At 36.8% G+C, this 24,749-nt stretch overlaps 1 protein-coding gene across 1 annotated transcript; it reads right to left on the bottom strand.

Annotated features, from left to right (window-relative positions):
* Positions 1 to 3,573: 3,573 nt before the first annotated feature.
* Positions 3,574 to 23,230, bottom strand: LOC121955855 (phospholipase B1, membrane-associated-like). Its single transcript, XM_042503942.1, has 42 exons — positions 23,149 to 23,230; positions 22,571 to 22,624; positions 21,926 to 21,986; positions 21,779 to 21,813; positions 20,596 to 20,680; positions 20,456 to 20,507; positions 20,241 to 20,321; positions 19,634 to 19,699; positions 19,477 to 19,538; positions 19,323 to 19,398; positions 19,117 to 19,224; positions 18,847 to 18,921; positions 17,593 to 17,664; positions 17,340 to 17,414; positions 17,180 to 17,240; positions 16,189 to 16,247; positions 13,683 to 13,756; positions 13,471 to 13,514; positions 13,248 to 13,356; positions 12,396 to 12,447; positions 12,201 to 12,281; positions 12,043 to 12,108; positions 11,871 to 11,971; positions 11,684 to 11,765; positions 11,498 to 11,602; positions 11,257 to 11,352; positions 10,553 to 10,624; positions 10,258 to 10,335; positions 9,549 to 9,609; positions 8,884 to 8,942; positions 8,445 to 8,512; positions 8,310 to 8,353; positions 7,218 to 7,317; positions 7,070 to 7,121; positions 6,898 to 6,978; positions 6,753 to 6,818; positions 6,566 to 6,660; positions 5,535 to 5,616; positions 5,335 to 5,439; positions 5,147 to 5,242; positions 4,961 to 5,035; positions 3,574 to 4,008 (listed from the first exon to the last, which is right to left on the bottom strand). The coding sequence occupies exons 1-42, from the start codon at positions 23,228 to 23,230 to the stop codon at positions 3,760 to 3,762; spliced, it is 3,297 nt and encodes a 1,098-aa protein (XP_042359876.1). The 3' UTR covers positions 3,574 to 3,759.
* Between the last annotated feature and the right edge of the window lie 1,519 nt (positions 23,231 to 24,749).

Here is a 24,749-nt window from a genome sequence, read left to right as displayed (position 1 = left end):
GAATTGAAAAGTTTGGTTTAGATCTGCTCTAAATGAAAAGTGTCATGAGAGTGTGTTTTGATTTGGCATATTATAAAATATAGTCACTCAACTCAGCATTTACTATAAAATGAAAATTCCTGAAAATGACAGAAATCTTTCACTGTGTTTTACTATTACACATTACTGAACTTGGAATTTAAAATAATAGCCCTCAGAATATCAGAATTACCTGGGTTTGACTTCGATTTCATCTTTTTTCCACATGGCTGCTGGTCGGAAATGTCACCACACTGAAAGAACACATGATAATTAAAATACAACTACAAAATGTATCTGCTGGATGTATAAGCGGTGCACTACACTTAACAAAACAGTATACTACTCACCACGTTGTGTTTCCTCTTGCTTGCACCACCGCTGGCTCTCAAATCTCCATCGTCATTTTCCAAGTATTGCTCCAACTTCACAGAGACAGCTTCAGTTGTCTGACTGCTGCAGCCTTCTTGTGCTGCACCAGGCTGCTCCACCAGCTCCTGCATCTGAGAATTTGACTGCATTTCTGCGTGAGAGTCATTATGAATTGTGTCTTGGGGCAGAAGAGGTAGTCCGATCCACTGTGCACCTGAAGGAGTGTCTGGGAATGATTCCCAGTGAAAGCCTTCTGAAAGAGTTATGTCAGATTCTGCTTTTATTGAGTTTTCTTGGTCTGACAGAGGGTTGGCCATCTCAATTCCAATCAATCAGCACCTTTTCAAGGTTGACACCAAGATTAGTGTCACCAATTCAGCATCTGACCAAAAACTCCCTCAAGGACGTCTTGAGATATTGCGTTCTTTAAAAATACGATAGACACACGGTCACAGTGACCTTGACCTTTGACCACCAAATTACATTTCAAAACATTTCAAAGCAATGATTTAAAAGTATTAAAACGTTTCAAAGTGTCGAATTTGCCATCTCTACTCTCTATCTCAATTTCAAAAACATAGTTCAATTTGTCACTCACTTGTTACCTCCCCTGCAACCAGGGCGACTACCCTTACCTGGCCGACATGGTAACCTTTCAAACTATTAGCCCCTCCCCCTGGGCGTGTCATATACGTTGTAAGTGCGCTAGAACACCCTATTTAAATACGGAAACAGCTCTGCTTCGTTTTGCCAGTCGACCCCAGAGATGGAGAACAACGGGAGAGCCTACAGTTTGTACTTAATTTGATTTATTTTATTTATAATTAAGGCAGGTCAACTTTACCTGCCTTAATTATAAAATCTAATCTATAAATCTTTTTGTCTGATAAATCAAGTTGTCCCACAACAGGTAAAACCAGTATCAGCAGATGCGTCTGTAAAATTCAAAGAATATCGGTAAAGAAATATCAAAGTAAAATCTGAGATATGTAATATGGTAGGTCATCCAAAATTGCATAAAAATGTCATAAATAGGCCTACAGTATGTTACACAAATTTGAATTAAAAGTCAAAGTATTGTATGTTTTGTGTATGTATGGGGCATGCTCCCCCGGGAAGACAATTTTTTAAGTATCAGCTTTAAAATGTAGCATTCTGGTGTACACTGAGAAGAAAATGAAGGGATCAGACAACATTTATTTCAGGCAAAGAAAACATTTATTATTGCGTTTCCTTTTTGCAACTAATACAGAAAACGTTTATTTAAACATATAAATATGAGTCATATTTATTAATACCACAGTGTTTTGCCGTAACTGTGAAATATAAGGTGCTCCATGTCGGTCCAGGCGGTGTTGCTGGTTGAGAGTTTAACCTGTAGAGGGAGAAAAAGTAGTCTGTGAGTTGTTGAATATGCAGTAAAGAAAGCCACATAATGAACTGCCGGAGCTTAGATAAACTCTGTGTTCTCACCTTAGTTACTCCAGTTTTACACGGCTCTTATCACTGTTGTCGGGCGTTTCTGTTTCAAATTGGGAGTCTTGCAGCTTCTTGCTTTGGACGTAAGTCAGGCTGTTTCGGTAGCCGCCGAGGCAAACGATTCGAACCAGTTAAAATAATGAAACCAGTACCCAATACCGATGCTAGGCTCTGAGTAAAACATCAAGTGACATCTTGAAGCTGATTGGCCAAGACTCGAGACGTCACATCAAAGATGTTTTGTTGCGAAGATGACGATCCTAACCTTTTGTCCTTGTCTCACCATCACGTGGATGCCTAAAAATGTGTCATCCAAAACAGTCCATTTTCTACATACATTACATATGTTAAGTAGCAAAACTAATAAATTTGTTTTATTTGCAGATGATACTAACTTTTTTTTGTTTTGGGGAGAATTTCAAACAGCATTTGGTGGTGATTTTAACAAAACGGTTAAAGTGAAACAGTGGTTTAATATGTACAAATTGTTATTAAGTCTGAGCAAAACAAAGACTATGATATTTGGAAACTGTAAACTAAACTCTGAAGTTCAAGTAATGATAGACAATGTATACATAGAGTATAAGAGTATATGAAAACAGATTTTTGGTGTGATTCTTGACCACAACATTTGTTGGAAACAGCATATAAGTTATGTGAGAGCAAGGTTGGCAAAGTGCATCGCAGTTTTGGGGAAAACATGATATTCTGGATCAAAAATCATTAGACACTCTGTATTACTCACTAGTATTGCCATATCTAAGGTACTGTGTGGAGGTATGGGGAAACACGTACAGAAGCACCCTACAGCCATTATGCATACTACAAAAAGTGCCTGTGTTTTTGTTTTTATTCATTGCACTTGCTGCAAGGCTCATTTGCTTTTTTTGTGTGTGTTTTGTTTTTACATCTTCAAAATAATGATTCATTCATGGTATGGTGAGGTATGGTATGGTATAGTATGGTATCGTATAATATCGTATAGTACAGTATAATACAGTATTGTCATAAAATAGTCATGGTTAGAAGACAGTATGCCATAATGGTCAGACAAAGCATGGTCAAATGCCAAAAAAACAGGAAAATGTCCATGCATATTATATTACAAAATAATTATGTCATAGCACAATGTGCTGATATAAAATGGGATGGATAAGATCATCTAAATCCATTCACCAAAAAGTTGTTGAGACATTACAGTCTGAAGCAAATTCACAGAGCCATGCTGCTAGCATTGTTGAAAAAAAAAAAAAAAAAATCACCCACTTAATGCTGAGCTTTTTTAGCTGCAACAACACTGTGTTTAAAACTCAACCATGGCTCAAATATTGTAAGCAATTTTATTCTATCAAAAAATAAAAAAAGAGAGGAGAAATGTAAAAAACCTTCTGGATTAAAAAACTTGTCGCACTATTAAGTAATATTTTTGATACTAACATTATGACCACAGTAGTATCTATAACAGGCTGCCAGTCTTCAGCTCTGTGCAGCTTTCGAGATGATTTTGTCACGAGTTATGGTTCAATAACTCCCAAAACACAACCTCAGACGAGCTGAATGTTCACTACCTGCCTTGAGTGAAACTGCAGAGCACCAGAATAAACAAGCAGCCAGTGAATAAAGTTAAACAACCAAGGAGATTTTTTTCAGGAATTGATGCACCAAGCCATGGCTATAATGCAACTAAATATTGGACTTCAGGTCTGTAATGACATATCATTGCCACATTTGTTTCCCAAGTATTTTTTCGGAGTCCCCCTGGCATCTACCCTATAGTGGTCAATAATTGCTTGATAGAGCTTTAAGAGTTTAATATATTGTTCATAATAAATGCAGCACAATGGGAGCATCTGCATCAAAAACCGGCTTCTTTCATTTCAAAGGCTTTACCTACTTGTTTCTCTGACGCTGACATCTGCAAATTTGCGAGGTGGCAAAAATGCCAACCAGTAAACTAGTTATTCCCACGATTACTGTCCCCCACACAGGCACTGAGGAAGGACACTTGGGCAGGATGGTTGGCTCGGGGCTGCTGGTGGTAGCAGTGGTGGTTGTGGAAGGAGTGTAAACAGGAGTGGTTGTGGTAGTCACTGGTGGACTTGGTAAGCTGTTGATCTTGGTGAAGATGAAAGGATTAGCCTATAGGAAACAAAATAATTCATTTAAGAAATGACAAACTTAAAAAAATATATGTGAAAGATTTTTTGAGTCCAAATATACTGAAAATTCATCGACAAAGATTCGCACTTCAGCTCAGGGAATATTGGTTAATAAGTCAAGTAAAACGGCAAACCACAGTGTTCAATATTAAATAAATAAGACAAAATAAAATAAACAACTGTATGAATAAAAATAGCCAGAATATAAAACCATAAAGTTAGGGATAACGTAACACATTTTAAAAATCAAGCTCATTATGATAAAATGTCATTTCATTCTGCCATTTATCCCCAATAGCAGTGAAGTTGCTTTTATGTCACTTCAGTAGTTTCAGAATGTCAAGAGTTTTGTTTTAAATTGTTTTTATTTGAATTCAGTGTTTCTTTGTCAAAATGGCTAAAATTAAAATAAAAAATACCTCCTATAAACTGTTACTGTGAAAATAGGCAGGATAAAAGTATTCACTATTTTCTAGTTTGGTTTGGTTTTATTCTGTCACCCACGTTTTACGAAAAAAAGGAACAACAAAAGCATACAGACTCAATTCAATGCAAAACATGGATCCGCAGAAACAAACCAAATATAATATTCTATTATTCTACTTACAAAACAGAATATTTTTACAAGTAGTTGGTCACATTATAGTTTTGTCGTAATTTATTCATATGATTATCTATTTCATATCTTCTATAATAATTTTGTTCTCCATGAAACTAAGTTAAAATTAGACTCTAGTTATCAAGGTTCCCACAGATTTTCATGGACACATTTTTTAAACTTTTCAATGACTTTTCAAGGACCCATGATAAAAAAACCTAACCTAAAGACTATGGTGGTCTATGGAGAAAATGCTTTTTTGAACCCCAGGGTTTGTTTGTTTTTTCGGCTGTAATACTGCAAGTGTGCAGCATTCCCAGGGGCCTGCACATACCTCTGAGGGACAGTGAATCTTGGAACGGTCATATGTGAAGTTGTTGTAGGTCTGCTTTCTGCCTACGGGCTCCAACTGTGGAGACAGAAAGATAAACTGTGTAAAACCACCAAAAAAACACTTGAAAGCTCTTGTAAAGCTCTTGTGATTGTGCTGCAGTTTGGTCCACTGCTGCTCCATGCTCACCATATTATTCCACAGGCCAATGGCCATTTCAGCATGAGCTCGCTCACTGATGTGGAAACAGTCCACAGAGAAGAAACTCGAGTCAGCCTCACCCACCTGGTGACAACGTCAGGTTTTCAGCATTGGTATTTGTCATTATTTGTGTACGGATGCTTGTTTGTATACATGTGTATGTTGCTATAACTTACTCCAATACGAGGTATAAAGGAATTCTTTAAAAAGGGCTGAAGGACAACAGAAAAGTCTTCTTTTCCATCATAGCGATTTCCTGAAATAAGATGCTGGATCTCAGCCTGGGCGGGAAAAAAAAGGAAATTGGAGGAATGACAGACGGAACAGTTTTAAAATTAAAAATATTTAAATGGTTAAAAGAGCTCTTTGCTTTCACCTGATAGTCGCGATTGATACGTTTTATCTCTTCAATCTCTGGGGAGTTTTCAGCTGGGTTGATAACACAGGGACAGCTGGTTCTGTGAAAATCAAATTCATGTTTAATCTCATTTTGATAGGATGAAGAGAGACTTAAATAAGAGAATAAGAGTAGTCTTTTTCATAACAAAGTCCTTGAATTAAGAGTTAAATACTTGACTGATAAAGTGAAAATATATGCTTCAAGAGGTAAACAATAGTAAAGACTGTAAGGAGTAAATGTCTATGCATCAAAACAACTCAGCCAGAGATATTTTTAACATCTCAAATCAAATGAGTAAATGCATACATACATTTACTCGTATGCAGTGACGAGTAAATGCATACTTCCCTCTGAGTGGGGATGTGCTTGGCAGGTGTACTTCAGTAAAAAGAAAATACAATACACTGCTGGAAAAAGACATCGCTGTTGACTTTCTCAAAAAATATTTCTGGTGGTTTGAGCACTACAAGCCAGATGCCATCTACTTCTGTTAGACTGCAAAGAAGCAAATCACACCAAAACAATCTCAATTGATAAATAGTACTACAGGTAAAAGGAAAAATATATATTTTTTTTATTTTATTTTGAGGTTAACTGTCCCTTTAATGGACAAGTTTCGTCTTCAAGAGATGTTAGTCATTTAGGGGAAACTACACCACTGGAAGATCCGATCTTAATTCACTTTTTTTTTTAACCACCTGGGGGCAACAGAAACAAGCGATGACATATCACCGTTTAAACTGATAATGCAACTACCAGTAGACACAGGGCAACTTTATCGTTCATTTGGAGTTGTGTTTCTGTACACCCGTCAGTGTGTAAAATGTAAATACAATATTCATGCTACCTTTTAGCTCTTTTTCAATCTCCACCAATTCCTGATATAAATATCTGCTCTAAGTCTAACTCTTAAGCTGCTAATGCCGCATTAAGTTCACCAACTCGTTGCTAATTAGGTCTGACTGCTGCTTGATGATGAAACAGAGAGAAAAACAGGCAAAACAAACCTCTGCAAGAGGGAGCAGCCAAGAGTGTTCTTCTGAACTGATTTCAGTGGGTCTATCTGCAGTATCGTCACAACATTAACCAGCAGCCTTGGCACCTAAAGACACAGAGACAAAGAGAAGAAAACATGACACACTTATACTCACAATCGCAACAGATGGCAATAGCTTATAGCAGTTAATATCTCACCTCTTCGTAAAGCATGTCCAAAGTGAGCATAAGATTGTGACTGTAGTTCTTGGGGGACAGATTATTCTGCAGAGATGTGTAAAACATGTTTTTACTGCAGTTCAATAACATACAGAAGCGTGTGGTTATTATGTACAACACTTACTTGGTCTATGCAGTAGTGGCAAAGATCATTTCCTCCGATAAATATAGTTACAAGTTTCCAGTCTTTGTCAAAATTCACTTGCTGTGTAAAAGGTATAGAAAATATGAGCATGAAAGAAAGTAGACAGCATGAGAGCCACCTGACAAATTATTTCTTTTTGGGGAAGTCTTACCTTATTTTCTTTCATGGCCTTGATGAGAGCTTCTGCTTGTGCTGGGATCTCTCTGAAACAGAACAAATACAGCAAACAGATGTCCGCGAGATTACACTGGGTTCGACAGTTTTACCCAGGTGGAGGAAGTAAACGAATATGCACATACGAGGTCTTAGCTCCAGATACAGCCATGTTGAAGGCCTTCTGCCTGTCGCCCTGGCCTTTAGAGAAGCCCTTTAAAAAAGGGTTGAACTTCTTCAAGATGTCTGAGGAAACAAAGAGGAAAAAACTGAGTCAATGAGAAGTACTGCACTGCTGGTTTCTGCCACTCTAGCAGCTGGATATAAGAGAGAATGAGTTTCTTCTCCGTCTATTTAACTGGTTCACTGACTGTAAGTGAATAAGTGAAGCTGTAGTAAAATTAACACCCATTTTAGAATTTGTGTCTAAGAAACAGCAAATATTGTTAAACTGAGCCATCATGTCTTTTTTAGCAGCGGTGGTGGAATGTAACTAAGTACTGTATGATTTGTACTTTATTGAAGTATGTTCTTGCTATTTTATAATTTTACTCAAGTACATTTCAGAGGGAAATATTGTACTTCTTACTTCACAACATTTATCTGACAGCTTTAGTTACTTCACAAAATAAGATTTTTCCATAAAAAAATGGAACGGGTTTACAGTTAATATAGTTAATTTAAAATACAGTTAATACAAGTACAGTTGCAATAATTAGTTGATTAATCAGTTGATTCAAAGAAAATTAAATGGCAACTATTTTGATTAACATTTAACATCTTTCTATGTTTTTAATAATTTTGAGGTTTGGGGATTTTTTCCCCTCTTACAATATTGAGTGTGGGGGAGTTTCTTTATATTATTTTGTAATAATTTTGATGCTTTTGGACGTGTTTGTTTTTCTTGAAGATTTTTCTGCATTGGGTACTTTTGATTTAAATACTTTAAGTATGTTTTCCTAAGTATGCTTATGTACATTCAGGATCTGAATACTTCTTTTACTACTGTTTAACGGCAGTAGCCTGTCTTCTTTTTCACATTTACTTGGACTACAGGATAGGCACAAAAAATACATGATGATCATGCAAGACACTGCCCACACAGTCATGGATTTTCTTAAAGATTAAGACAGGCAGACGCCAGAGTTGTCTTTGCCGCAGCCATGACAACGGACATCATGTATGAATACAAAAAGGTGTTCAACTGGGAAATTAAATCCAGAAACCAGTAGACTCACTTGGTAGTGTTGTGACCCTCTCTAGAGAATAATCCCCTCCGATGCTGAAAAAAAATCCCACAAACATCAGTGTGGTTCGTTACATATGATGGTTAATATACTGTAAACTTTATTAACACTGCAGACATGTTGTACCTCCATGATACTCCTTTATACTCTTTATCAAGGCCAAGCAGGTTCTTTGCTTTTGCGCCCCTACCTGTCTGTGAACAGAGAGACACATATGAAGACCCAGGAAAGTAATGTGAAAAATAAAAAAATATATATTGCAGAAGACAGTGAGACAAGATAAGTTTTACATCAAAGATTTACACCAGAACATAAAAGGGATGATCACCACTGGTGTAAGCTATATGGCTGATAACAAATTGATTAGAGAGTTCATAGTTCAAATACAGTAAATAGCTGATAACAACAGGTTCATACTGGTGCTAAATGTTTTCTGTCAACACACAAACACACATGCATGCATGTGCGTGCACACACACAAACACACACACGCATATATGTATATGTCTATTACCATTATATTTGTACATTTTGTCTTTTTTTGCCCATGTGTTACGACACTTACCGTTGAAGAGTCTCCCAGTGCTGCCACCACCTTAATGTCTGCTGGTCTCAGCTTGTGAACTACAGATAAAAGACATAAAAAGAGATTCAACCTGCTGACATCAAGACAAACTATAAAGATCACCTTGAAACAATGGAATATTTAGCACGTAACCAGCTCCTATTTTCAGTTGTTGGAGAACTATTGTCTTATTCCCTTTGAGGGACTCTACATTGCATTGTTTGAGACATGGATAAAGGTTGATTACTATACTTAACACTAAGTTTTTTTTGTTTGTTTTTTCAAAGAGAGACAGGCTTGAATGTGTGATCACTTCCACATTTTTTGTGTTACAGTGATTCAAGCACTTTCAATGACTCAAATAAAACTTTCAAGGCCTTCAGTTTCTTTCCCTGAAATTCACAACTTTCAAGGTTTTCAGCTGCATGTGATGAGAGCATCTGTTAAATGATTTTTTAAGGCGTGAGTTTTCGTCAGTTGGAAATTGAGGCACTCTCGGTGACACTGGTGCAGTCGCTGTCAGCCCTTTCTATCTCAGTGTCATTTGAGGTGTGCAGAGCTGTGTGCTATCTCTGTCTTTGTCAGTGTCTTTGTTTCAGATTTTAGATAAGAGAGGACATCAGATGTCATATCGACTGTCTGCTGATAAAGCAGAGATGTCTCACCTGAAGATGGCATGGTGTCAGATGGAGCAATGTCCACACAGGAGAAGTCACTTCCCCAATTCTGGAGGGAAAAGAAACATCAAAACATATTGTCAAATGTATAAAATGACTGCAGAAAAACAGATGGATGGACAGAAAGAGTTATTACTTTTATTGTATGATTATTTTGTTTCCCTCTTTGGCGCTCACTGCTGTGGTGTTTTGAACTCAGAATTTACCATCAGAAAAACTAACAGGAAGACGTCAAGTACTAAACACACAGTTTGGTCATCTTCTGAGTTTAATGCCTAAACTAATGATAATTTCCTTATCTTTGAATAATTTAGTCTAGTTATAAGTTGTCACAAAATAAAGAAAATGCCTTTAACATACTCAGAGGCAGAGGTAACATTTTATACTGCTTATTTTTGTGTAACCAAAAATCAAAAACCCAACATGGATAATCATATAAAAAAAAGAAAAATAATAGCAAATATTGTCATTTAAAAACCTGGGACTGGAGAATGACATTTTTAACAGAAAGGTATTTAAAAAATGATGAATCAATTATCAAATAAGCTGACAATTGATGTTCTTTTGATTAGTCACCCAATTGTTTTAACACTATGCAAATTACTGCGAAATTTAGCTTCATTCTCTAGTTAAACATAATAAATTGTATTTGTACTAAAAGGCATTTCTTTCTGTCACATAGAGATGAAATAATTACTTTGATAGGTCCAGGTGTTGGAGAGGGACCTGCATATGTGTAATTGCTGTTGTTATAGGTCCGGATATATGGTGACGTCTGCAGAAACAGGAGAGAAATTACATTACACGATGATGTTAAAAAAAATTAGAAAGCTGATATACACTAAAAAACATTATACACTTAATAACAAAAGCTTTGGAAATTTATTTATGGCAATATCCTAGCAGGATTGAGCTACTGAAGGATTTACAAAAATAAATAAATTAATAAATCATCAGCATTTAAATCACTGACTCTCTGTTTAATTTCCCACCTTGGTTGGACATTTCAGTGCAAGGTCTGCAGTAAAGTCCTGAACAGTAGTTTTATTGCCCAGAGGTTCCAGCTGGGGAAACAAGAGCCAGAGTGTACATTTAATGTATAAAATACACAGTTACATTAAACATGATGATCATATAATAACAAAAACACTGAATCATGTTTACAGTCTCTGTATTTTAAGGTAGTAAAGTGTTGCAGATGGTTTCAGTTGAACATGCTGTTGCTATTGGCAACCACCACTGGCAGAGGTCTGTAGCAGCTTAACTGACATTTTTGCATCCATAATTTTTGTGAGATCTTTGAAAAGGCAAATACTGCCTTTTATCTACTCCTTGATTTCTTTGTTGGAGGATAATATTATTATTATTTGTATAGCACCTTTCATACATAAAATGCAGCTCAAAGTGTTTTGCATGTGTGTGCTAAAATGTATAATTTAAGAATGTATAAAGTAATATTAAAATTTAAAAAAATCAATAGACAGCACATATATATCAGTTTACTGCTAACCCAGTTAGACTAGTTCTCTAAACGTTCCAGCTAGTATCAACCTTTCTTGTTACTAGACCAGTTCTTTAATAGCAACATCTACACCAAACTTTTGTAATGGTGTCCTAGCTTCTTCATTTTTTATTTGTAATACACATCATTATTTTTTTTGTCCAAAAATCTTCTTCTTGTCTGCTAGTTACTTACCATGTTGTTCCAGAGAGAGCGAGCCATCTGCGTCTGGGCCTTTTGGCTGAGATGGAAGCAGTCAGCACTGAAGAAGGAGCGATCAGCACGGCCATCCTGCAGAAAAGGTATGTGATATGAATGAACCTCAAGGACGGACTACACTTAAGAATTTGTGCCAATGCTAAATGACAATGATAAATTGACTGATGGAAAAAGTATCAGACAGTCAACACGTGAAAAATAAAGCTGTGTTACCGACCGGCAGTCTGGGGAAGTTGATATCTCTGAAGAAAGGCTGGACGACCACAGTGAAGTCTGAGCGAGTGTCGTACCGACTCGACTCCACAAGGTCATGCAGTAAACGCTTCCAGAAACAAAGAAAGGTGTCAGTACCTGAAGATGACCTGGACTGTTTAACAGTTTTTGTTTTATTAATCTTTCCTACCTGATAGTTTCTATTGATGTCCTCCACCTTCTGCAGAGCTTTAGAGTTGGGCTTTGGCAAGATGACACAAGGACACAGAATCCTGGTAAAGGATGGACAACAAGGAGTTATACCACTGTTTCATTATTTGTTAGATTTTAAAAATGTCAGTGAGACTTGAAAAGGCAGAGTGAAAAGGGATACTCACTTTACCAGCCATGTTGGGCATTTCAGTGAAGCGTCAATGTGCATTTCTCTGAGTGGTGTAATATGGAGAGGCTCGATCAAGTTCACCAGAGCTCGCGGTACCTGTCAGAGAAGAACTTAATCAATGCTCACAAATAATCAACCATACCAACGTGTGCCTGAAAATATTTTACCTCTTTGTGCAGATAATCCAGGCCGTCACGAATACTACGAATAAAATTCTCTTTGGAGTAAAAAAGCTGTAAAGAAAAGAAAGAAATGTTTTAAGTTTGTGTCTTTTTGGCACCACCAATAATTGACTAATGACTTATTACTCCACATCAGTACTCACAGAGTTGTAGCAGTGGTCGCAGATGTCATTTCCACCAATGAAAAGGGTGATCACCTTCCAGTCTGACTCAAAATTGATTCTCTGTACAAGACAGAACATAAGGGAGTATGAGTAGTATGTAGTGGTGTTATAAGAGAGTGTTTTATGGTGGCATATACAAAAAAGTAAGAAACGAATATCAGCTTATAAACTTACAGAGTCATTCTTCATCCTTGCCACGAGGGCTCGCACCTGTGAAGGTATGTCCCTTAAAACACAAACAAAATTAAATGGCAAAGATTTTATGTGTTCAGACAGTTAAAAGCACATTTATTTTATGATATATTTATCTAAAGTCTGCTTTCTTTAAGCTTTTAGAGTAAACAGAGTTTGGTCTTGACAACTTTATTGTGAAAGAAATAATTGATTTCATATAAATAAAATCATTCTGATTCAAGGTCTAGAAGAAGCTAGTGTGTAAAGGGACATTTACCCCAAATCAATACAGTTTTCCTCTAATTTTTAGTGCTGTTTATCAGTCTGGATTGTATTTTTGTAAGCTGCTGAGTGATGGAGAAAGCAGCCACAGAGAATTCTGCATTCTCTAGAATATAAGAAGAAAAATATGTATTTTTGATCTTGGGGGATGACTATCTATTTTTTGGCTATTTTAGGTTAAAGCAAAAGTTTGTAGAAGTATTGTAAAATTGCAGAAATAATGCAGTGTAAACTGTTGGAAATTTTGACCTCCTGCAATAAAAAAAAATTAACTGACACCCAAATAATTGTGAACTTCTTTTTTGTATTAAAAAAAAATACTAAAATCAATTCACTAAGCTGTATTTATTACTACAAGGGAGCTGTGTTTTCCAGGTGACATCAAGCAATATAAAAAGATAAATAATTCAACGGACAGTAAATTATAAATCAGATGGATTTGCGCAACACTGGTAACAGCTTCGATACCATCCAGGTTTCAATCAGCTTAATTATACAAATATTGACTGGTAGTCTGTGATCGAAGAAAGCTTTTAAGATGCTGCTGAAAACGACTCCGACTGAACTCACTTGCTCTTCGCTCCTGCGACAGCCTGGTTGAGAAAAGCCTGAGGCGTGTTCTGCTTGCCCATGCCAACAGAGTAGCCCATCAGGTCATGGTTAAAATGCTTGAAGATGTCTGTTATAATAAAGAAAATCATAATAAAAAAAAAAAGATGTCAGTATGAATGGTGGCTCAACCCATTTAATGCTATTAAACATGCTATTTGAAGATGTCACTAAGAAGACTCACTGGGCAGCGTGGTGACAGTTGTGAGGTTTTCATCTCCACCAATGCTGCAATAAAACACATAATACAGAATTAAAGCTATAATTCAAAAATTACTTTCCAATTAAAGAAATCAATGGACACAGACCCACATTTATTTCAACAATACAAAACATATGACATAAGCATCATATTGCAATGTTGTGTAATGGTTATTTTAGAAAGTCTTCACTTACCTCCAGGACAAACCTCTGTACTGTCTAAGGACATCCAGGACGTTGCTCGGGCTGGACGCGATACCGTTTCCTGCCTGACAGATGGAGGACAGTGTTTAAGTTACATGATTAAATAAGTCAGACCATGTTCTCAGTATGTTGGAGTAAACCAGTATTTTAGGGGGGACACTACAGTTGAATAGGGAACAACTTTTTACATATAAATGTGACAATAAAACTTCCCCAGTTAATTTCTTACATGACTACATTTTTTCTTATTAGTATTCTGAAATGTAATGTTTAAATACTCAAAATAGGCATTATCTAATAAAGATATTTGCTTTTTGCCTACATTTCTATACAGACATCTGAACATTGGATAAAGACAGGTCAAAGTCTTATTTTGTTGACATATTCAGAGTCAAAGGTTTTTACTGAGGAAATTTTAGATCAGAAAATATCAACCCCTGTGGAAAACCCTTAGGAATATAGATAGAAATAAAAGTGACGACCCTAACCCTAACGAAAATAAAAAAATAATAAAATAAAAACTACAGGGTAACAGGGGAAAAAAATAGTTTATTGATATCCTCATGATTGCAGTTAGTTACTCATTTCTTGTATGACAAGTTTTCTGAAATGTTATGTTTAAATATGCAAATGAAACATGATCTAATGAAATATGTGCTTTTTGCATACATTTCCAAACCAAAAACCAGAACTAAAACAAACACCTAAAGGTGTATGTTGGGTGTTTTCTTTCCAACAGTCTGAAAGAAGACATATGGAAGCAACATTGTTAACCATTGCATGGAAAAACTGCAGTTATTAAAAAGTCTGATTTCATTCTGTAGTTTATTCAGCTTTCAGTATCCCTGATATAATTATGTAATAAACATTCACCAAGTCCTTGGCATCTTTGGACTGTTTACACAGGGAAGCCAACAGTTACGTAAACCGTCTGACTATTTTCATTACTGATTAATCCACAGATTACCTTTTCAATTGATCAATTATATTTTAATTAAACTAAAAAAATGGGTTCAGATATAAATATCAGGTCAGTCAGTGTTCATAGGAATTCATGAAGATCAGCTGTTCTGATCCACCCGTTGTATCTTTTCAATACTGCCTGCTGTTCTCATGTACTTTTTAAAATCTGTAAATACAATTATTTATTTATCTATCTCAAGATGATCACATAACTGACCTTTGCTTCTACTTGCGTATAAAATTATATCCAACATGTAGTTTTCCAGTGTTAATATCAATGAAAAATCACCTTCCTGTGAAGTGTATAATACTTCGCCCATTCACTTCAGCCTGTTGGGATCTGCGGCTCTTGTCTTTTTTTCCCTTGTTCTCCAGTGTTTCCCTCCCTTGTTGAATGTTTGTCCCCAGTTTGTCTCCCCTGTCTGTGTGTGTTAGGCTGGGCATGGCGGACCTACATTCTGCTCAAACTGAACTCCTCACTCACCTGCAGCTCATCACACACCTGCTACTCTGACTGCAAGCAACCTGATAGGCTATAACCCCAGCTCTCCTCATCCGTCAATCTGTTGTGAAACCTCTCTTTGATCTGCAAAACACACCAACCCTGTCCCACCTTGTCCAGTGTCCAGTCTTGTCTCTCTGTAAAAACTCTACCCAGCCAATACCCCCCACCCACCCGGATTCTCTGGACTCTCACACTTGGAGGATAAGACCCTGTTGCTCCCCATTACTGTTGTCTCCACCTGAGCATTAAACTGTGTAAATCACCACCTGTCTCCCGCGTCTGTATTGAGGGTCCTAAAAACTGCGAGAACATAACACAGCCACTAAACCAGGGTTTATCGCAATATCCCTCCTCGACTCTCTCATCATCTATCCTCGATCACTTGACCCGGAAACCGATCAAGACCGATTGCTCAAATACATCCATGAAATGCACGAGAGCGGCCTTCACGGAAGTCTTTTACCGACCGACACAACCCCATAACCGGATATTACTTAATGATTGGTCGCGCGCAGCACTGCAGCTACAGCTGATCTGGCTGATCTGACACATCGCAACATCACTGCATCACTCCCAAGTTTAATATGTTAATGTTTCCTGATACACCATCATTTTCTTGTCACGATCTGTAATTTCCCTCCTTAACTTTCACCATAACACCTATCATCTTTTCCATTTAGTCACACGTGAGGCTGATCAATCCTGAGTGTCAGGTCTGATGAGTTACAGAATTTAGTTTCCTGAAACATTTAGTCCAATAAATAATTTCCAGTGTAAAAAAGACACCAGGATCATATTCTGGGTTGTTAAATAACGAGTTTACAATCAGAATATCAATAGAGACAGATTCAAATATTGAATAGACCTGTCTATTTAGTATATGTTAAAGCTTAAGATTGTGATCCTACTTCTAGGATATATGATCAGTTTTTATTTAACATGTTTAATTCTATGTGATACTTTAGATTATGCGGCTTGTTTTTCGTTATTATCTTCTTATGTACTTAGAAAAATGACAGAATGACTCACTGTCAGAGAGTCTCCCACAGCAGCCACCACTTTGATATCTGCAGGCCTTAGTTCATGAACTGGGAAGATAAAGAAAACATCTCATATTAGTCACTTCAGTAAAGGCTGAAAACTGTAAGAATCAGACAGCACGGGACTTTCAGAAAGACTCTACAGCAATCAGCTCCTCCAAGATATTGCAACAACAACTGACACAAATTAAACCAATCTCTGTGAATTCTGCAAGACCTTGCAATCATAACATTCTCCTACAAAACATCACCAAACACACTTTCTTATTTCAGGTTATAAATATGCAGGCATGTGCAACACTACGTTTTTACATTTACTAGTAAAAATTACAGGTAAAGAGTGTGCAAAGGCAATTCCCTGTTTTGCACAAAAATGGGACTAACTGATTTGCACTGCATGCAACACTGTGGTGGAAAATAAACAGATGACAACAGCAAATTATCGTGACAGAGGCTGCAGCATACATATCTATTAGAAGAACTCCTTTTTTGTTTTGTTTATATCTCCTTTTTTGTTTTTGTTTGTTTTTCTCTTTAAGTTGAGGGGGGTCCATTTCTAAAAACATCTGGCTTCTTGACACATTTCTCATTTTTTACTATCTGGATATTATGCAGTTTTATGTGCATGCAAATAAAAATGAAATAAATCTTAATTTTAAAAAAAATACTGAAGGAATAAAGGTGAATTAGATTAAATATGCATGGTTAGTGGTATCGTTAGTCAGTATGACACCTCTGTTTAGTATTTTCATGTGGTCATGTGTCATGTACATTACTATTTGAATTCAAAAACAAAGACAACATCTCATCACACAACTTCAATATGCTTGTCTTGCAACTTTAAAGGTCTATATACAAAAAATTACACAAATACACTAGAAATAAAATCTGTCCTGACATTTTAATGTAATGAGTCCAAAAATAGCTTTACTTTACTTTATAGCTTTACGCCCCAACATGTGGAGAGGAAACCATCTTACCTGAGGTGGGTGTGGAGGGTGAGGGGCTGAAGTCCTCACAGGTCATCTCTGTGCCTGTTAACTGACCCGACACACAGAGCAAATCCACCATCAGAACTAAACAGGAGGCGTACGGCACTGACATGACCTCCATTTGGGCTCAATACATCCCGATACTCACAGGGTGAAAGAGAGGAGAGGCATCACGGTGGTGATTTGAAGGAGAGTTTCCCTCCGTCCTCAGGAAGGGTCGGCCCTTTGGGGAGGGAGGCATATAGCCGAGAGGAGGAGGAGGAGAAAGAGGTGGGTTAACAAAGAGTGTAAATTATTGGTTTGGCACAATTAAACATATTTTTAAGTACATTACATCTGATGTTGCATTTTAACACAATGATTTAACTGCATGTGTGTGAGTTTGTAGCTCAGTCGCTCACCTCAGTTGGACACGGCAGTGTGATGAGGTTTCCATTGTCTTCTGTGTTATGTTGGTCACTTGTTGGCTGCAGCTGAAAGACAGAAAACTCATTGTCTTCATGTTTGTGACAGACAGAACAATAACTCTGTATGTCTGTGTTTGTGTGAGCAGTGGTGGAATGTAACTAAGTACATTCACTCAAGCACTGTAGTTATTTTTTCCATGCTTTTGAGTCTAAGGGGAGGCTGTTTTCGTGCACGATTCGTACACTTTCCTACAAAAAGTAATGCACCAAAATTCGTACATATCCTATCCTAATGATGACCCAGTTATCCCTGTATATCCCATGTTTTGGAAGGTTTATTTTTGCTTCTGACAGGCTCGAATTTTTTTATTACAAGTGTCACAATACATTACAGAAAAAATCCTACAGGAAAATGAAACGCTTTCCTTACCATTTACTGATCCAGTCTGTTTGTTTGTGAAACAATGTCTTGCTCAGAAGAGCTGGTTTAAAATCTCACTGACTTTTCCATATTGGTGAAATCAGCTAAATATTCAGCCATGACATTCAAAAAGCTCGAGCTTTCCCACTTTCACCAACATTTTCACAATTGTTTTTCCGGCAACAAGTCGCCTCTCTGTTAGACTTCTCATAAGTGAAACTTTGTCACAATAACAAACAGACTTGATCAAGTTAAAGGTAAGAATGTCTCAAGTCTCTGTGGGGTCTTTTCCATAATTTTATCATACTCTTATAATAACAATCTGAGCCTGTCATTAGCAAAAAAGCACATTTAGTGGATTTAAATTGATGATGCACATTGGCCCATAGGGCTGCGATCTCTCTTCCCTGCTGGACATATTTCAAACATTTTGTCTCCATTAGTCATTTAGACACAAAAACATGGAAAAAGGGGTCAAAAATATTTTCCCTATAAAAATCTACAGCTGTAAATGCAAAATACACAGTACTGCAGTAGTAATATTAATTAAAAAAAACCATCATATGCGATAGTAAGACACTGACAGGGAGCATCTTACTGCAGAATACTTCTGATACTTTAGTTAAATTTGATTTAAAGTTTAAAATGCGGGACTTTTAATTATATATTCATTATATTTCTGAATTATATATTAAATTATATTTTCACAAAGTGCTATAAGTACTCTTACTTAAGTAAATGATCTGAATATTTTTCCACCACTGTGTGAGTGTCTGTATGACAGTGAAAGAGAGAGTGGAGACTAATAAGATTGTTTTGGGCCTCACCAGATTCGTCCACATCTGCACCATCAGTTTATCAGTCTGCTGTGATGCTTGTGTCACAGAAAGAGGCTTCCCACTCTGTTAAAAAAAAGAACATCAGCAACATAATTCTGTATGTTAGATATGGTAAGTACGTCTTCAGTTAGATAACCAGGACTCTGTATCCGTTACTGTCACAAACACATGATACATATCCTATCATACATGTTTGATTATTAAGGCTTTACAGTCCATTAAAGTTCTAGGGATGCACAATTGCGCAAGTGAACTCACAGAGACAGATGAAACGCCTGTGACAAAAGGTGCGTCCTGCACAACAACAGTGAAGTCATCTCTGTCACTGAACCAACGCCTCTTTACCATGAGCTCATCCAAAGACTCCTGGTTGGTGAAAGGAAGTTGAGAGGAACATTGCACAGGATTTAAAACAACCAAAGACTGGATGAACCTATCAGACAAGGTATGAATCATGGACAAACCTGCAGAGCGTGACTCAGCATGGCCCTCAGAAGTCTGGCTTCTCCTTCACCATTTGTCTCAATGCATCGACACATCCTGGTAGTAAAACAGAATGAAAACTTATGTTCATTACTATTCAGAGGATGAAAAGTGTCATTTTAAATCTGAACTCACTTGTTTTGGGAACTGTCACTCTCTCCATCCCATAATGCAACACTGACGATGGTTCGCTTCAGCTGCAACACAGTGAAGTGAATCATCATGTCAAATATATGAATATTAACAGTAATAGGGGCCAAATGAAAAATACAGTGTGCAATTTGAAACATACCTGCGAGTGCAGCAGCTGCAGTGCATCATCCACCTCTTCAACCATGGCTTTGATAAGAGACTGAACCTGTTCACAAACACATGACCTCAGTAACGTTTTTAGTCATCTCTCTATTTCCTTACTATTGCTTTTCAACGTTTCAAAATAGACAAAATGCGAAAGTGTTTTTCATCACTTATTTCTCTGTCTCTGCTCTGTTGTTTTAGCTTGTATGGTCCTTTTAGAAGCCATTGGTCATTCTGTAAATCAAACTACAACAAATCCTAAATACCTGAAATTTGAATGAAGTCTGATCAGTTTGAGAAAAGCGGTGGACTGTTTCTTGTTTAACAAAAAGGATCTTACTCTGTAACAAAAAGGTCTTTCTCTGAGGGTATTTTTTCCCCAAATTTAGCAGCCACTTAAATAACAATCTGAGCCTGTCAGTGGCAAAAAGGAGCAATTTTAGTGCACTTTGTGTTGGTGCACAAATGAGGTTACATTGCAGGCTGTTTCTGGATGCTGGACCAGTTTAAAAAATGGCTGCTCCATTAGTCATTTAGACACAAAAACATACCATAATAGGGTCCAGGTTGAAAAATATTGAAGTTACCCTTGAAGTATTTACCTGCTGCTGCTCACAGGCACAGAGCTGATCCACCGGAACAAAAAGAAGCATCAGCTTCCAATCTCTGTCGACATTAATGGCCTGCAGGAGGGAAAAAATAGCCACTTTAAAGCTGCTATGGTACTTTTTACTTTTTTGTCACTTAACAAACTTTAACAAAAAAACAACCTAATAAACATCCTTTAGGATGTAAATGCAGACACTGGTGCACCTACCTGATTTTTTTGGAGGTGGAGGGACACTTCGTTTGCCTGCTCCACCAGCGTTCTATAAGCCAACAAGAAAACAACAAATCACTGGAAGCAGCAACAATCACCGGTGCAATACTTCTCGTGTCAGAAAGTGCTCTGTGTACCTGTGTTGAACAAATTCAGGGGCATACAGATTTGTTTCATCTGAGAGACCACTGACGAGCGCAGGGTTGAACAGTGTCATCAGCTCTGAAGGACAGACATTAACACGAGTTTAACACCAAAACCCAGAGCTTCTTATCTCATGGAACTTGTGGGCGAAATGAATTACTCCATTTGTCAACTAGTCAAATGACAGGACAATTTATCTGCCACAATTGTGGTATTTTATTAACTGTTGTCAAGAATTTACTGATGTAAAAGGGCCACAAAACTTATTGATTCTAACTTTAAATTTGTAAATATTGCTGGTTTTGTTGCTCTAATATAGCAAAATTAGAACATATTTAGACCGTTAGTTGAACAAAACAAGTGGTTTGGACTTTTTTTCCCCCCACTTTCTTAGGACATTTCATAGATTAAACAATGAATGTATGAATCAAGAAGATACGAAGATAAACTGAAAACTGTTAGTTGCAGCATTAAACCACAGATATATAAATTAGATTTGACCATGAAAATATCATTTGTCAGTCATCAAAGCTTTCAACCATTAGCAACATCCAGACGCTTTAAACACCCTTCCATATGTAATCATTTCTTATAAGGAAAGACATAATTAGTTTATGAATTAAATACTAATATATGACAATAAATTACACTCAATATTTTCATCCTAATAAAACAATTTATTACTGAAAACACTACCGTGTTTTAGGACAACTGCAAATCCTGGACTGACAATTTAATCAGAAGTAATTAAATGTTAAAGCACAGTTCATCAACAACATGAACTTCCTGCTTTGGGTCAGTCATTATTTAATCTCTATGAGGTACCAGACTTTTCATTTTATCAATGTCTTGAAAAGCAGATAACAGACCACAGACTTGGTGTGTGACAAGTGTATTGGGGTTCATTGTCAAATTATCACAGTCGATGTAGATATCAGCGTAGTAAAGATACCACACAGTAGTGTTAATAGAGGATCATATCAACGTCTTCAGATGAATTACACCGTGTATTTAGACTGTAAATTAATCACAGTGAAAGTTCAATGTGGTTAAGCAGCAGCAGAGTCACTGAAGCTCTCCCATAAAGCCTGTTTAAAGGCAGTGAAAAAAAAAAAGAATTAAGTCAGTAATTTAATTAGCATTTGGCTTACAAACAACAAAATTAGACTTTCTTACCTCTGAGCCTTGACACCACCCTGGACAGCTCCGTGCTGCAGGAAAAGAACAGACCATAGTGGGATCACATCTCTACATCTTTGAGTTTCTGACTTTGTGGTGCAAACATCACTTCATGATTGAAACTAAGTGTTGACCGATGCTCACCTGTGCATGTGTAGTCCAATGGAGGAAAGCACGGACACATCTGATGGCCTAACACTGTTAACTTGAAAGAAAAAACAATGATTTAAATTGAATTCAGCATTAAGACTCTGATTAATTTGCTATGTTGTAAATCCAAAACTGAAGTGTAATGGAGTTATGAGGGCAGGTTAAAAAAGGGCTGATAATCTCTTTGTTATATTTACTGTTTAAATGAATCAGAGGTGGAAGACAAACAGCATAATAGCATAATGTGCATATTTTTATATTTTACATACATTTCATATTTAGCAATATACTCTTTTTTTTAAGTATTCTTAAAAATATTGTATACAACCATTGTTAAGCACTGAAGCATTTTAAAATATTTTTAAAAATATTTTATGTTGCCTATTGGTGCTAAGCATTGCAGCCTAGTGCACATATTTTATTTCATATTTTTACATACTTTTTATTTTTTTATGATTTCTGTTTTTGCTTTCTTATGATTCTCTATCCTGTAGCAACTATAAAATATAACAATTTCCCTTAGGACCAATATAGTATTTCTGAATCTGATTCTGAAATGTAAATATTTAAGTAAAGAACAAATAAATCAGTTGGAGCTGAAGCCATTAATATGAGGCAGGCTCTAATAATGTGACTCACTATTTGAAGGGGGCGACTGAGATGGAAACATCTGAGTGCACGGCAGTCCAGTTACTGAAATCAGAAAGAGTACACCTTAATGAGCATACATATTTATAATACAATAGATCAAATATCACTTTTAACCACTAAACAGCCTTGTAGACTATTTAAATGTGCCTGTTGAGCTATGCAAACCACAAACTGTACAGCCTTTCTTCTTCTTCTTCTTCCAGCTTGACCCTCAAAAACATCAAAATGTGTGTCTCCGTGGGAATCAGTGACATTGTGGTGGTGATGCCACAAAAAAATTGTGCTAAACTTGAAATTGTTCAAACCCACTTCTCTTTAGAGGCACAGGAAATACTACAAGAAGTTACTAATGGGCTACATAAACGAATCAAATATAACTCACATGCCAATTTAAAAATAAGTTATAAAATTTAAAATCATCAAATCCAGCTTCATCCCCATTAAATGACCCTTTAAAAGTTAACCACATGATTTACAATGATAAAATTCTTTTGTTTTTCCCAACCGAATCTCAAAACTGCCCCATTAACAACACATGAGCATTAAATTAAGCGTATAGTGGAAACCTGTCGTCCATGCTAGTCCAAGGATTGTGATCAGAGCCAGCTGTTGAATCATCTCTCTGAACTTCTCTGATTTTGTTCTCATGGATCTTTTCTGCAGCCCTCTTTCACTCTCCACTCTCTCCGACTGCCGGTCAATGCTTTTCCAGTGTCATTATCGGTTATACCTGGTCAGGATAACTGATAATGATGAATCATAAATACGTGCAGAGGAGTGACTGGTCTTCTTGTCCAAAGGACACAGCCATAAGATTTTACAATGAAACCCTGATAAAGTAACGTTTACTGTAATAATGAGAGAGAGTGAACCTCCGGATGTTAATGTGATTCTATTTCTGGACTATCTGAGAGTTTTAGCAAAATCCTCTTGAACTTTAAACAATAAAAAAAAAAACATTATAAACAACAAATCACTGAGACATGACAACAATAGTTGATATTTTAGAGTTGCAAAGAGAGATAACTTTTGGTTCAAGCAACCTCTGTTAAAAGAGCAATACATCATCTGTTCTGCTGTTAGATAAGAGAAGAGGCTTCTGGCTTCTCAATTGGTTTAACAAGCTAGAAACCACACAGCTGTATGCATCCGTACAACAGTCAACTCGCACTGACAGTTTACATCCATGTCTTTGAATACTTGGATGCTTCACACAGAAGATCTATACAATCAGCACAGTTTCTGGGTGGACACCAAAGATTTTTAATGGCCAAAACACGTTTCATGAGGTCAAGTTGACCTTGACCTTTGACCTTCAACCTCCATGTTCTAATCAGTTCAATATTGAGTCCAAGTGGACATTTGTGCCAAATTTGAGGAAACTCCCTCAAGGCCATCTGCAGATATTGCATTCATGAAAATTAGGCCGATGCAAGGTCACAGTGACCTTGAACTTTGAACACCAAAGTCTAATCCACTCATCATTGAGCCTACTCGAATGTTTGTCCAATTTGAAGAAATCCCCTCAGTGTGATATTGCATTCACAAGAATGAGATGAGTGCAATTTCAGCATGACCTTTGACCACCAAAATCTAATCAGCTCATCCCTGAGTCCAAGAGAACGTTTATGCCAAATTTGAAAAAATTCTGTCAAGGTCTTCTTGAGATACTGCGTTCACAAGAATGAGACAGAGGAGGTCACAGGGACCTTGACCTTTAACCTTTGACCTCCAGATTCTAATCAGCTCATTACTGAGTGCAAGTGAATGTTTGTGCCAAATTTGAACAAATTATCTTGAGGCGTTCTTGAGATACTGTGCTTGCAAGAACGTACTGACGGAGCTGCAGCCCAGAGAAATCAAAGGAGGTTCTGAATATTATCAATGTATGGCTTTCACTTTGCATGGTGTACTCTTATACATGCATTTGTAGATGCAGCGACAAACTTTGCTTATTAACAAAGATTTGTTACTGAGCATTCAAAAAAATGTCCCCGGGCCCATGCAATAATATCCTTTATACAATCATGTTGGTTTTTAATGCAGTGTACCTGACTTCTGATTATTGGTGCTCATACAAAAAATTGCAAAATAAAATTTTTGCTGAAAAATTATCAGTAATGTGAACTTAATGGCTTAGTAGGTGAAGGCAGGTATCGGTACAGCT

The sequence above is a fragment of the Plectropomus leopardus genome, chromosome 16, assembly GCF_008729295.1.
Source record: "Plectropomus leopardus isolate mb chromosome 16, YSFRI_Pleo_2.0, whole genome shotgun sequence".
Taxonomy (NCBI): Eukaryota; Metazoa; Chordata; class Actinopteri; order Perciformes; family Serranidae; genus Plectropomus; species Plectropomus leopardus.
This window is presented reverse-complemented; position numbering and strand designations above follow the sequence as displayed.